This window comes from Choloepus didactylus, chromosome 12, assembly GCF_015220235.1.
Source record: "Choloepus didactylus isolate mChoDid1 chromosome 12, mChoDid1.pri, whole genome shotgun sequence".
Lineage (NCBI taxonomy): Eukaryota > Metazoa > Chordata > Mammalia > Pilosa > Megalonychidae > Choloepus > Choloepus didactylus.
Genome location: NC_051318.1, coordinates 18,506,829 through 18,519,539, shown reverse-complemented (window position 1 = coordinate 18,519,539; position 12,711 = coordinate 18,506,829). Strand labels below are relative to the sequence as shown.

At 37.1% G+C, this 12,711-nt stretch overlaps 1 protein-coding gene across 7 annotated transcripts in view; it reads left to right on the top strand.

The window, feature by feature from the left end:
• Window positions 1–12,711, top strand: part of IFT88 (intraflagellar transport 88) — a 165,700-nt gene that overhangs the window by 84,162 nt on the left and 68,827 nt on the right. For all 7 annotated transcript variants that reach the window (XR_005211244.1, XR_005211243.1, XM_037800627.1 and 4 more), the window contains 4 exons: window positions 2,969–3,155; window positions 4,993–5,101; window positions 6,993–7,143; window positions 7,640–7,755. Coding sequence is in view for 5 of the 7 variants with exons in the window: in XM_037800627.1 (XP_037656555.1) it covers window positions 2,969–3,155; window positions 4,993–5,101; window positions 6,993–7,143; window positions 7,640–7,755 (563 nt within the window). In the remaining 2 variants the exon portion in view is untranslated. The remainder of the gene's footprint in view (window positions 1–2,968; window positions 3,156–4,992; window positions 5,102–6,992; window positions 7,144–7,639; window positions 7,756–12,711) is intronic.

Here is a 12,711-nt window from a genome sequence, read left to right as displayed (position 1 = left end):
ACAGTTTCTTTAATTTCCATAAGATCATCCATTTTTTTATTTAGTCTTGCAATGTCTTCTTTATGCTCTTCTAGGGTCTTCTTGATTTCCTTCATATCCCGTACTATGGTCTCATTGTTCATCTTTAGTTCTTTGAGTAGCTGCTCTAGGTGTGTCTCTTCTGGTCTTTTGATTTGGGTGCTTGGGCTTGGGTTATCCATATCGTCTGGTTTTTTCATATGCTTTATAATTTTCTGTTGTTTTTGGCCTCGTGGCATTTGCTGACCTTGATAGGGTTCTTTTAGGGTTTGTAGACCAGTTGAAGTCCTTATCTCTAATTTATCAGACTACAGCTTCGTGGAGTACACTTTCTCTAACTAACCAGCAGGTGGCGTCCACGAGCCACCTGTTCTCCACAAGCCAGATCTCCCCTGCTTAGCCGTTTTGGTGAGTGGGGGAGTGAGTCTTGTGGGGCCCAATTGGTGTACCAAGCTTGCGTGTGTAGTTGGTGTTGCCTGCCCTGTATGTGGGGCGTGTTTCTGGGCAGTCGGGGAGGGGGGGTGGCCCTAACAGTCAAATCTCCCTGATGATCCTAGAGTTTTAAAGCTACTGCAATAGTCTAATCCTTCAGTTCAGTCCTGCCACAGTTTGTCTCTGCCACTGACCCACAAGTCTTTGGTATTGGCGTATGGCTCCTGAGACTTGCAAGTGGGCCCCTCTTCCAGGCTGTACACCCCGGGTCCTCTGTTGAGGGATGACTGTGCTATGTCACAGGTGAGTGCCGTCCCCCCAGGGCAGTTCTGGGCTGCTGGGCTGTGTTGGGAGGCTCCCAGTCTGCTCAAATGATGGCTGAATGGGGCTCTGTTAATTCACACTGCTCCCCCTTCCCAGCTCTGGGACATTCAGCTGAGGTTGCAGGGAAGGCTAATGTCCACGCCCAGTTTTGTGGTGTGTGCCTGTTATTTGAAGCACTTCCGTCACACTGGGTTGTCTGGGGCAGCTCTGGGCTATGGGGCTGGCGATGGGCAGGAGTGTTTCCTGTCCACCAGGATGGTGGCTGTGAGCGGACACCCCCCTTTTCTTGGGAAGTTGTGTTGTTTAGTGAATTTTCTCAGCCACTGGATTATTGCCTTTTGTCTCAGAGCTCTCTTAGTTCTGCTCTTGACTTGACGTGCCCAAATTTCAATTCTTTGAAGCTTTCTGTATTGAGCTTCTTAGAGTAATTGTTTTAGAAAAAGCAAAAAGGATTTAAAAAAAAAAAAAAAAAACAAAAAAAAACGGCCCTCCTCAGAGATCTAATGGGTTATTGAAATGCTAATAGACAAAGCAACCAGGGCCATTAAGGAAAGGTGCACAGGGCAGAGAGATCAGCCTTGCTTCGGGATTTGCATATGCGCCTCAAGGCCTGATCTCCGCCCTTCCCCTTTCTGTGTTCACCAGAACTCCAAAAATCCTCTGCTTTTATTTTGGAGTTTTTCGTGTTGTTTTTTTTCTATGCCTGTCTCCTCTCTGCTGGGCTGGCTGCTCTCAGAGTCTCTGGTGTCTGGTCTCAGTCTATCTATGGTTGGAGTTTGAATCAGTAGAATGAGTTTCCGATAAGAGCAGCCACTGCAATTCTCCCTTCTCCTTCCTGGAGCTGACAGCCCCTCCTCCCCCGGGACTGAGCCTGGCAGGGAGGGGCGCGGGTCCCCTGGCCGCAAAAACTTACAGATTTCGCTGATCTCAGCAGTTCCACGTTTTCATGAGTGTTGTATGAAGTATGCCCAAAGACAGATTGCTCTGTGGTGTCCAGTCCACGCAGTTCCTGGCTTTTTACCTACTTTCCTGGAGGAGTAACTAAAACATACAGCTCACCAGTCTGCCATCTTGCCCCGCCTCTCCGAGTATTTCTTTTTGAATTGATGAAATGTTCTGTAATTAGATACTGGTGATGATTGCATACTAAAAACCACTGAAGGTTGAATTTTATGATATGTGAATTATATCTCAACTTAAAAAAAGCTCAATTAGGCCAACAGTCATCGTGAATGTTATGGGAGAAGAGATACAGGAATTCAATCTTATATACTTATGGGATGAGCTATGGAAGTTAAAGTTTGAGTATCTGAGGAGTCACCAATCAGCCAATCTGAGAGGCCAAGTGTGTTTGGCTGTCAAAGTGGGACCAGAAGCGGGTCTCTGTGGAGAGGTCTGTGGGAAGCTGTTGCCTCTGCATAGCTACCTCCTCCATGGGTCCACAGCCACTGGTCAGGGGTCTGGGTTGCCCAAATTGGGAAGAAGATCTGGAAGAGGAGTGGAGGTGAGTGTAGGCAATGTGGAACCCTTGGGGCACTTCTGCATCATTTTCTGCCTCCGCTTTTGAGAAAAGACCTTCCCAGAGACAAAGCTCCGGCTTCACTACTGCTCTCCATATTGTGCAGAAGCCCCTCTTTTGGTCAGCTGTGAACACTAGCCACCAGGGAAGGGGATTCTAGGAAATGTCGCTCTAGCTTACCCAAGTTGACATGGCACAAACCACTACGAACTTGAGGGAGGAGAGGATATGTGTGGCTCCCGTGAATCATGGCAAGGTCTTGAGTCAAGAGTTTGGCAGTGGAGAGGAAGAGAAATAGAAAGAATGCCAGAAATAGAAATAGGTGACTCAACCTGTTTGCTAGGGGGCATAAAGGTTAGTGATGCCTTTATGGATATTTCAGTGTTTTAGGCTTTGGAAGGATAGTGCTTTGGTAAATAGTATCATGGAATTTGGAACCACCTACATATAAATACAGTTGTACAAGCCATGAGATAGTAGAGAAGTCAGTCATAAGAAAGCTGGATAGTTGAGTTTGAGTATTAAAAAAATTTTTGTAAGATAGATATTAAGACCAAGGTATGTAAAATATTTTCTTTCTGTTTATCATGTCTGTAATCTCAGACCAGTCAGAAAAGACTAAATTTAGATATTTGATATTCAAATAATTTGCATGTATTTTGTACTTTATTTAAGGAGAATGAATTTGCCCAAGCCAGCAGCTATGCAGATTTAGCTGTGAACTCTGATAGGTATAATCCATCAGCTCTTACTAATAAAGGGAATACAGTTTTTGCAAATGGCGATTACGAGAAGGCAGCTGAATTCTATAAGGAGGCTCTGAGAAATGATTCTTCTTGTACTGAAGCACTTTATAATATTGGTAAGTGAAACATGGTGAAAATTGATTTTTTGCTGATTACCAGTGGTATCTAAAAGAACTTCAACTCCTTAGGAGAAGGAGTTGACTTCCTTCTAACAAAATGTTGTAAAGGCCTCTCAGATAATGGAATATTTTAAATGGAATTAATGATTCTGAGATGTTGCCATATTGCCCTCCAAAAAGGCTTTGTCAATTGCTGTTTCCACCACAGAGTATGACACTGATAGAGTTCCCAAATTCTGCTAATACTGGATATTATAATTCTTTTCAGTTTATGCCAAACTGATAGGTAAAAATAAATCTCATTTTCTTTCTTTTTAATTATGAGCAATAATTGTGAACAAACATACAGAAAAGTACACTGAAAAAATAAATACCCATGTACCTACCAACCAGATTTAACACTTTTTAACATTTTGCTTTATGAACTTCAGACTGTGTGTTTAATAAACAAAATGTTACAAGAGTTGAAGGCTCACCCCATCCCATTCCCTTCCTGTCTCCTGAAAGTTAACTTGAAATTGGTGTTATTTCTTTGTATTCATGTTTGTACAATATTGCAAATGCATATTGATGGAATATTGTTTCTTATTTCTTAAGTTATTAATGAAGCCTCTTTTGAAGCTTTTTTTCCTCTCCCTATATGGTCTTTTTCTCTTTTTGTTTATTTGTTTGCTTGTTTTCTTTTCTTCTCTATTATTCATGTTATGATCTTTCCTTCAATGTGTGATGACCTTTGCTTGTCTCCTCATATTTAAGAGTTTATAGCTAAAAGGCTGATTGGATTCTTTGAGTAGAAGTGAAATTTATGGGCTGGCCCCTCACTGTAAGGAGATCTATCTGGTCTATTTAGTTGGACAACTAGTGGTCATCAATTTGATCTTTCCTCCCAATTTCCTACCTGAAGGATAAAAGCAGACCCTCCTGCCAGCCTTGGGGAATAGGGGAGAGTAGGGAGGAGAATAGGCAGGGTGGAATTAGCAATTTTACAGAGTCAGGGAAAGCCTCACTGAGAGGGTGAAGAGTAGGGGAATTTTTGAAGTCAGTGAGGGAATGACCCTTGGATATCTGGGCAAGAGCATTACTGGATAGCAGAGGCCTGAAAACAGAGGCTTACCTGCTTAACTGTAGAGTTATTTACTTATACTGTATATAACTTGTAAATATTTTTTCCTAGTCTATTGCTCAACTCTTAACCTTGTTCATAATTTATTTTGTCAAGCAGAATTTTTATATTTATGTAGTCACAGTTGTCTTTTTTTTTCTTTTGCAGCTTCATTTGTTTGTTGCTTTAGAAACCTCTTCCCTAACCCAAGATTATAAAATAATTTTCCTATATTTTCTTTTCATAATCTTTTAAAAAATATTTTTTTACAAACACTCCCTCTTCCCCAGTTTCTTACTCTTTGTTTTTTCTATTTAGTTTTAAAATAAATTTTGAATTTGCTTTACAAAATAGGAATCTAATTGCTTTTATTCTTGTACAGTCAGTTTTCCTGGCATGAATCCCTTCCTCCTCATGATTTTAAATGCCCATTAACTGAATTCCATAACTGAATCAAATTCTGAACTGTTTGTTCTGTTCTATTGAGCTGTTTTTCCTTTCTTGCCTCCCTACCAAACTTTAAAAATTGCTGAAGCATTACAGCATGTTTTAGTAGCTGCCGAGGAACTCCCCCATCCCCCCATCCCCACAATGTTCTTAAAAAAATTCTCAGTTCCTCTCCATTTTTCTCTTTTAGATCAATATTTACATATATTTAAAGATTTATTCTGTTACTTTGAGTAAATTAGTTACTGCCAATAATAATGCTTATGGGTTTTCTTTTTCTTTAAGGCCTCACCTATAAGAAGCTAAACCGACTAGATGAAGCTTTGGATTGTTTCCTGAAACTTCATGCAATCCTACGAAACAGTGCCCAAGTTCTTTACCAAATAGCAAATGTGTATCTTATTTGAAACACTTAAGGACAGTTATTAATTTGGTGATCAAGTACCGATTATTAAGTAGACTTAATGAAGTAATTGGTGAGGATAATATTTTAGAACCCAATAGCAGATTAATATGTGATAAAGTGTTATTTGAGTGATTGTTTCCAAAGATCATTCACGTTATAAAGGAGTTGGTTAAAGGTAAAACCTATTATTCATTAATTTTTGGAAATAATAGTCCAAGTAATTGCATATGACATTTTGAGTACATAAATTATTCCTTGAGTTATTCCTTGAAAGTAAATTAGATACTTTGGAACACTGCACTAATTCTGAAGCTTTTAAGATATCTCTGAAACAGTAAGTTACTCATTAATTAGAAGAAAAATTTTGTTCATTAACCAGTAACTGATTAGTACTGGTTATTGAGTTTGGATAATTTTGCTGTTTTAGCTGACGTGTGAGTATAATGAATATAACTCTTCAAAGATCTTTACCCTCCAAAATTATGTAACAGTTGATATGAATTCACTCATTCATTCCATTCATTCAGCAGACATTTATTAAATCTCTCTGCTATGTGCTAGTAATATGTGCCAGTATTATGAGTAGGACTCTGGGGAATGTAGAAATACAAAGCTTTGCTCTCATGTCTCAGTTGAGTCTGCAACTTTTAGCTTTCCTTAATTTTTAGTTTTTTCCCTACCCTTGGTTAGAAAAGAAGGCATTTATTATTGTTTTTAATACCTGTCACACTACTTGAAAAACACTTTGATTTCTCTCCTTATTTTAATGAGCTTTGACAGTTAAATCTTATGTTGATTTTTAAGTTACCATTTTGTTGATATTATTTTATACAAATATGTTTAGACAAAGTATATTGTGAAATGTACCATTAGTAGTTTTAAATACTTTTGGTAGAGTAGATGTTTTAAAATTTTAGTTTTAGAGCATATGGCCTCATAATTCCTTCTTTTAGCATTTTGTTTTGTCTATTTAGTTTCTCTGAAACTGCTGGTATCATGATCTGATACTGCCCAGTTCATGATCAGTTTGGATCCAGTCAAGCAATTCATGTGTTCAAGACTATTTGAATACTTTTCTTTATTCTTTCTTGTGGTATCAACCCAACAGATTGGAAGCAAAGTAGTTATTTTAGATTGTTTTTCTTATTCATTTGCTTTGTTTTGTTTGAAATGTTGTGGCGTTTTTTTTTTGTTGTTTGTTTTAATTTTTCAATAAATAAAGTTAAAAAAGATTAAAAAAAACACAAATGTTAAAAACAAAACAAAAAAAAAGTAGAAGACCCTCCTTTTTCAATAAAGCTTTGGATTGGAATATTTTAATTTCATTCAGATAGCAAATATAAAAATAATAGTAAGTGATCAGTAAATACTGGTGTGAATAAATTACTTGAGAGTGTGCAGAGGTCTTACTAGGCACTAAGGCATGCTACCAAAAGAGAACTCCCTACCTCAGGCTTATAATCTAATTAGGTAAAACTCACAGGAAAAATACATGGAAACCATTTCCTTGATATACTGAACATGTTAAGAGAGATGGAATAATTGAAGACAACATTCAGGAATTTTTATTAAGGGCAAACTTTGGATGATGATTTGAATAAAATGACAAACTGAATTTTACTAGAAATTTGGGAGGTGTTTTTAGTGAATGATAGTAATGAAGCAAAAGGAAAAGCAAGGTGTATATGTAAGGAACAATAGTGTTACTTAGATTTCTACTCCATTTTCTATCCCCACCTCTTAGAGAAATCTAGAGTAAACAGTGTTAAGTACCACCTTACTGTAGGCTAAGAAATATTTTTATTGTGATATTTTTAGGTTTTCTTATTGAATAATTAATTTAGGAAACTTTTGTTATCCTTAACTGGCATGACCCAAGATACGAATTAATGGAAGATCCCAATCAAGCTATTGAATGGCTAATGCAGCTGATCAGTGTTGTTCCAACTGATTCTAGAGCTTTATCTAAACTAGGAGAATTATATGATGGTGAGGGAGATAAATCCCAAGCTTTTCAATATTACTATGAGGTAGGTGTATAATCTTACTTTCCTCCCACTTTTTAGCATTTTGTGAATTACTATAGAGAAGGGAGCAGGTTTTTAATTTTTAAATATAAAAATGCTAACACATTTTAAATTGAATGATTTATTGAAAATAAAATAAAGCATTCTTGGAATATTAAGTTAGCTTTTAATTTAAATTTAAAAAATGAAGTTTGAAGTACAAATCCGTTTTTCTCTTGAAGCACCTTTTACTTCTTTTCTTTATTTTATTAAATATTTAATTTGCCTCCAGGTTATTAGTATATCAAAAAGATATTTTCAGATAATTTTTTTAAATGTATCAAACCAATTTTAAGTTTTTAATATCTTGTACAGTTTCAAAACTTGTACCTACAATATTTCATACTTTATTAAGAAATTTTATATTGGTTAAATTAAAACATTCAATAAATGAAGTATTTAAGAAGTAAAATGTACATTGCCACTGAAGCTGTATTGTCACTTTCCATATTTTTTCCAGTCATATAGGTATTTCCCTTCAAACATTGAAGTTATTGAGTGGCTGGGAGCCTATTACATTGACACCCAGTTTTGTGAAAAAGCCATTCAGTACTTTGAAAGAGCTTCTCTTATACAGTAAGTAATTATTGTTATTTTATGTTAATTTAAATGTTTTGTGTTGAGATTTTTATCCCTAAATTAATATCTAATAGACATGCTAAGTTCAAGAGCAGATATTAATGAACACATATGCATTACTTCTTTTTCTCATATTATCTTTCTTTTTACTTGGCCTTTATTTTGATAAATATATTTCCCTTTGCAGTAGAATCTTAAAAATATTTTCTTTAAGGTACTTTTCTGTATTTTTTTAACATTTTTAATTGTGAGATACAACATATATGCAGAGAAGTGATAAATTTCAAAGTACAATTTAACAAGTAGTTATAGAGCAAATTTCAAAATCTAGTATGGTTTACAGTTCAGCAGTTTCAGATATTTCCTTCTGGCTGTTCTAATACTACAAAGAAATATCTATATAATGATTCAGTAGTCATAATCATTTGTGGAATCCTAAGTTCTCGGTTACAACTCCTCTGTCTCATTTGATCATTCTCTCAGTCTTCAGGGATGTTTGGGCAATGACCCTTCTAACTTTTTCGTGTTGAAAAGTGATGTCGACGTTACGGGGTAGGGGAATGAAACTGGTTGATGTTCTGGGAGAGACTGGTACCTCTGAGTTTCAGGACTTATCTAGCAGAGGAACTATCTGGAGGTTTTAAGTTTCTGAAAAAATAAACGTAATAAGTAAAACTTTTATAGAGTCTTAGGTAGAGCCCTAGGTATTCTTTAGTGTTTTCAGGAATACTGTTGGTTGGAGCTTGGCATACTGTGGTGATTTGCAATATCTGGGTGAAGCTTCTGTAAGAGTAGCCTCCAGAATGACCTCTTGTCTCTATTTGAAGTCTCTTAGCCACTGAAATCTTATTTTCTTTCATTTCTTTTCCCCCTTTTGGTGAAGAAGGCATTGTCAATCCCACAATGTCAGGGCCAGGCTTATCCCTGGAAGTCATGTCCATGTTGCTAGGGAGACTTAAATCCCTAGGAGTCATGCCCCACATAGTGGGGAGGGTAATGAGTTTAGTTGCAGAGTTTGGCTTAGAGAGAGGGGCCACATCTGAGCAGGAAAAGAGGTTCTCTGGGGGTGATTATTAGGCACAATTATAAGTAGACTTAGCTTCACCATTACAGAAATCAGTTTCATATGGGTAAGCCTCAAGATCGAGGGCTTGGTTTATTAAATTGGGAGTCCCTTGTGCTTGAGAGAATATCAGGAATTTCCCAGGTGGGGAAGTTTAATAGTCCCATATTTATTTTCCAGTCCCTCAAAGGACTTTGCAAATATTTTTTTTATTTTCCACACAGAATACTCTGGAATGTGTCAGGGTATTACATTAAGCAATACAGAATAACAAGATCTCATTCCCTCCATGTAATTAGGTTGTTTAAATAAACTGGCCAGATGGATTAAGTTAGATATCATACTACAGAAAATTTAAATTTTGGACAAAATAAACATCTCTTCCTTTGGTCTCACACAGAAGTTGAAGTTTTAAAATACAGACAATACCATCTTCTACCTTGTATTCTGAGTTATCTTATTTCCGACCAGATCAGCTTCATTCATATATATAATTAAAGTCTGATCTCCTTTACAGCTTCTTTAACAGTTGCCAAATGGAATAATGCTGACTTTCAGAGCTGTATAACTCCAATTCTGAGTCTCAGGTGACACACTGGTACCCAAAGTTTCAGTTAACTACCAGGTTATACACAAAGAGCACAGCATCTCAGAATTTAGAAGTAACAGTTAAAACTCGGAAATAAATGTGATTGCTGTAAGAGCTTACAGTCTAGGCCTTAATTTTCTTTTAAGCATTTTCTAAATAAGACCATACAATATTTGTACTTTTGTTTCTGGCTTATTTTGATTAACGTAATGTCCTCAGGTTCATTCACCTTGTTGCGAGCTTCAGAACTTCATTCCTTTCTGTAGCTGCACAGTATTCCATCAGATTTATACACCACAGTTTGCCCTTTCACTTATCAGTTGATGGACCTTTTGGCCACCTCCATCCATTGGCAGTTGTGAATAATGTTGCCGTAACCATCAGTGTGCACATATCTGTTCGTGACCCTGCTTTCAGTTCTTCCGAGTATATTCCTAGTAACAGGGTTGCTTGATCATGTGGCAACCCTATGTTTAGTCCCCTGTGGATGCATCACACTACCCTCCAGAAGGACTGCACCATTCTCCTTCCCTACCAACATTAAATAGATATACCTATCTCTCCACCTCTTCTCCAGCACTTGTTTCTTTGTTTATTTTTAATTTGCAGATTTTATTATGCTATTTGTGCAATTATCACTCTCAGTTTTCATTGCTCCAAAGAGAAAAATAAGATAGACATACACACACACACACACAAAGTATGTATTTTTGTTATGATTCAGCAAAAAGTATTACTTCTTTCCCAATCAAAAAATAAGACTATCTCAGTCCTAAGACAGAGTTTCATTTCTGAAAGAGTCCTGTTAGAAAAAAGTTGGATTCGACTGACAATTGATATACATTGTATATTAAAAATTAAAATTCTCAAATGTTTTTAAGTTCATATCAGAATATTTGGTATGTGTTTGATTACAAAATAATTTGAATACATCATGTTCTTCATATTTGGCCAGATTGAATTTTAAGCTCAAATGTGACTTAGAATCATTTGAACTGTAAAGGAATGCTTAATGATAAGTCATTTCTGCAAGGAATTTGTATTAGGCAATTAAAAAATGTATGACACTTGTTTCACATAAATGTTTTGAGAATTATAAAACCAATTACCAAGGATGGGAATAGTTTTAGTTTAATTATATCTTTAAACTCAAAGCTGTGTAGGTAATATACCATAACTTTTTTCTTAGACTTAATACTAGCCCTAACTTTAACTGTCAGTTCATGTAAACCCTTTCTCCTTTGAGGCTTGGTCCATCAGCTGGTCCATTGCTGACTCCTATCTTTTGCCATATACAGACTTGCCTAGTCTAGCTCAGTCTTTTCTCCATCCCATCAGTATTCTAGCCTCACAAGTCTTGCCCTCTCTAATTCCAGTACAATCTTATGTTACATATTCATGTATCTGAACATAACCTCCTCTCTTTCAGCTGTCTTACTCCCTATTTTCCTGTGTGCCTTTCTCTGGTGACATTGAGGCCTGCATCTCTTGACCCTTCCTTCTCTTGCAGTCTCAGCCCCCTCCTAACTTTCTCTCTGAGCCCCTCCTCAGAGACTGCTTAATTGTTCAGGTCTGTTCCCTTTCTTGCTAACATGCTCAGTTCCTTTGTCTCTCTTGCTTTGCTAATACATCCATCCCAAAAGATTTGAGCTCTTGTTCAATCCAGCCATTCATTTCCATTCCTATAAACAGCCTGTGAATAACAGATAAATAATGTGACCATGTGAATTGATGCTATACAAATTTGTGTTATTTGAACACTGCCCGTTGATTTTAAGTGTTTCTAATTAACTCCCTCTCTCATTTCCCTCAGGTCTCAACTCCTTTCCCAATTTCCCACTTCAGTTTCCCAGAATATAGACAGAAGCCTTTTCTAGGAACTCCCCTAATATTTCTCTCTCCCTACCTTCCTCTAAATTTACTTGCTTGCATATGTTCTTATCTCTTCCTGTCTCAGTGACAGAGACATTTAATATGCATTAATCACTCCTCCTCCTGACCATACATCTTAAGTACCACTTTTTTGGGTTTTTTTATTTGCTAAATATTTATTTTTTATGTAAGTTGCCTCTACAATAAAAATATATGCTCTTTGTGTATATTTGATGATGGTACACTGACATGATTTGCATGATCATTAAAAGATTTTATCGATTTTAACAGTTAATAAGCTTCCATATGTAATAAATGTAACAAAGGAATAATTTAGGATGTGAAATAACTGTATTTTATTAATCTTCAGAATTAAGCTGCCATGTTCCTACTGTTTCTTGTGATAATCAGAGAGAGCCTAGGGCAGGCAAGTTAATACAGGACATGAAGGTTTGCACAAAAGCAGGGGAGGGGAGGGTCTTGTGTCACATAGTTCTTTGCCTATTCCACGGTGGCTGGCATAGAGTCAAATTAAGTTAAATGTCCTATCATGATATTTCTTTGTTATAGAGACTCCTCACCTTGCTACAGCACTTAGATTTTTATGGTTTTTAGTAATTGTTTAATTGGTTTACGCTTGCACTACTGTTTTCTGTGTTCTTTATCCCTAAGTCATTGTTCTAGTTTGCTAATGCTGCTGGAATGCAAAACACCAGAGATGGATTGGCTTTTATAAAAGGGGGTTTATTTGGTTACACAGTTATGGTCTTAAGGCCATAAAGTGTCCGAGGTAACACATCAGCAATGGGGTACCTTCACTGGAGGATGGCCAATGGTGTCTGGAAAACCTCTGTTAGCTGGGAAGGCACGTAGCTGGCGTCAGCTCCAAGTTCTGGTTTCAAAATGGCTTTCTTCCAGGACGTTCCTCTCTAGGCTGCAGTTCCTCAAAAATGTCACTCTTAGTTGCACCTGGCGTGTTTGTCTTCTCTCAGCTTCTCCAGAGCAAGAGTGCTTTCAACAGCCATCTTCAAACTGTCTCTCATCTTCAGCTCCTGTGCTTTCTTCAAAGTGTCCCTCTTGGCTCCTCTTCAAAACATCACTCACAGCTGCACTGAGTTCCCTCTGCCCCTCAGCTCATTTATATGGCTCCACTGTTCAAGGCCCACCCTAAATGGGTGGGGCCACGCCTCCATGGAAGTAGCCAATCAGAGTCATCACCCACAGCTGGGTAGGGCGCATCTCCAAAGAAACACTCAAAGAAATCTACTCAAAACTGATAACGTCTGCCCACAGAAGATTACATCAAAGATAATGGCTTTTGAGGGACACAGTACATTCAAACTGGCCCAGTCATGTCTCACAACTTCAAGAAATCCTAGTCTTAAATGGTTCATTTACTGTAATTCCATTATTGGGCTGCATTAGAGAA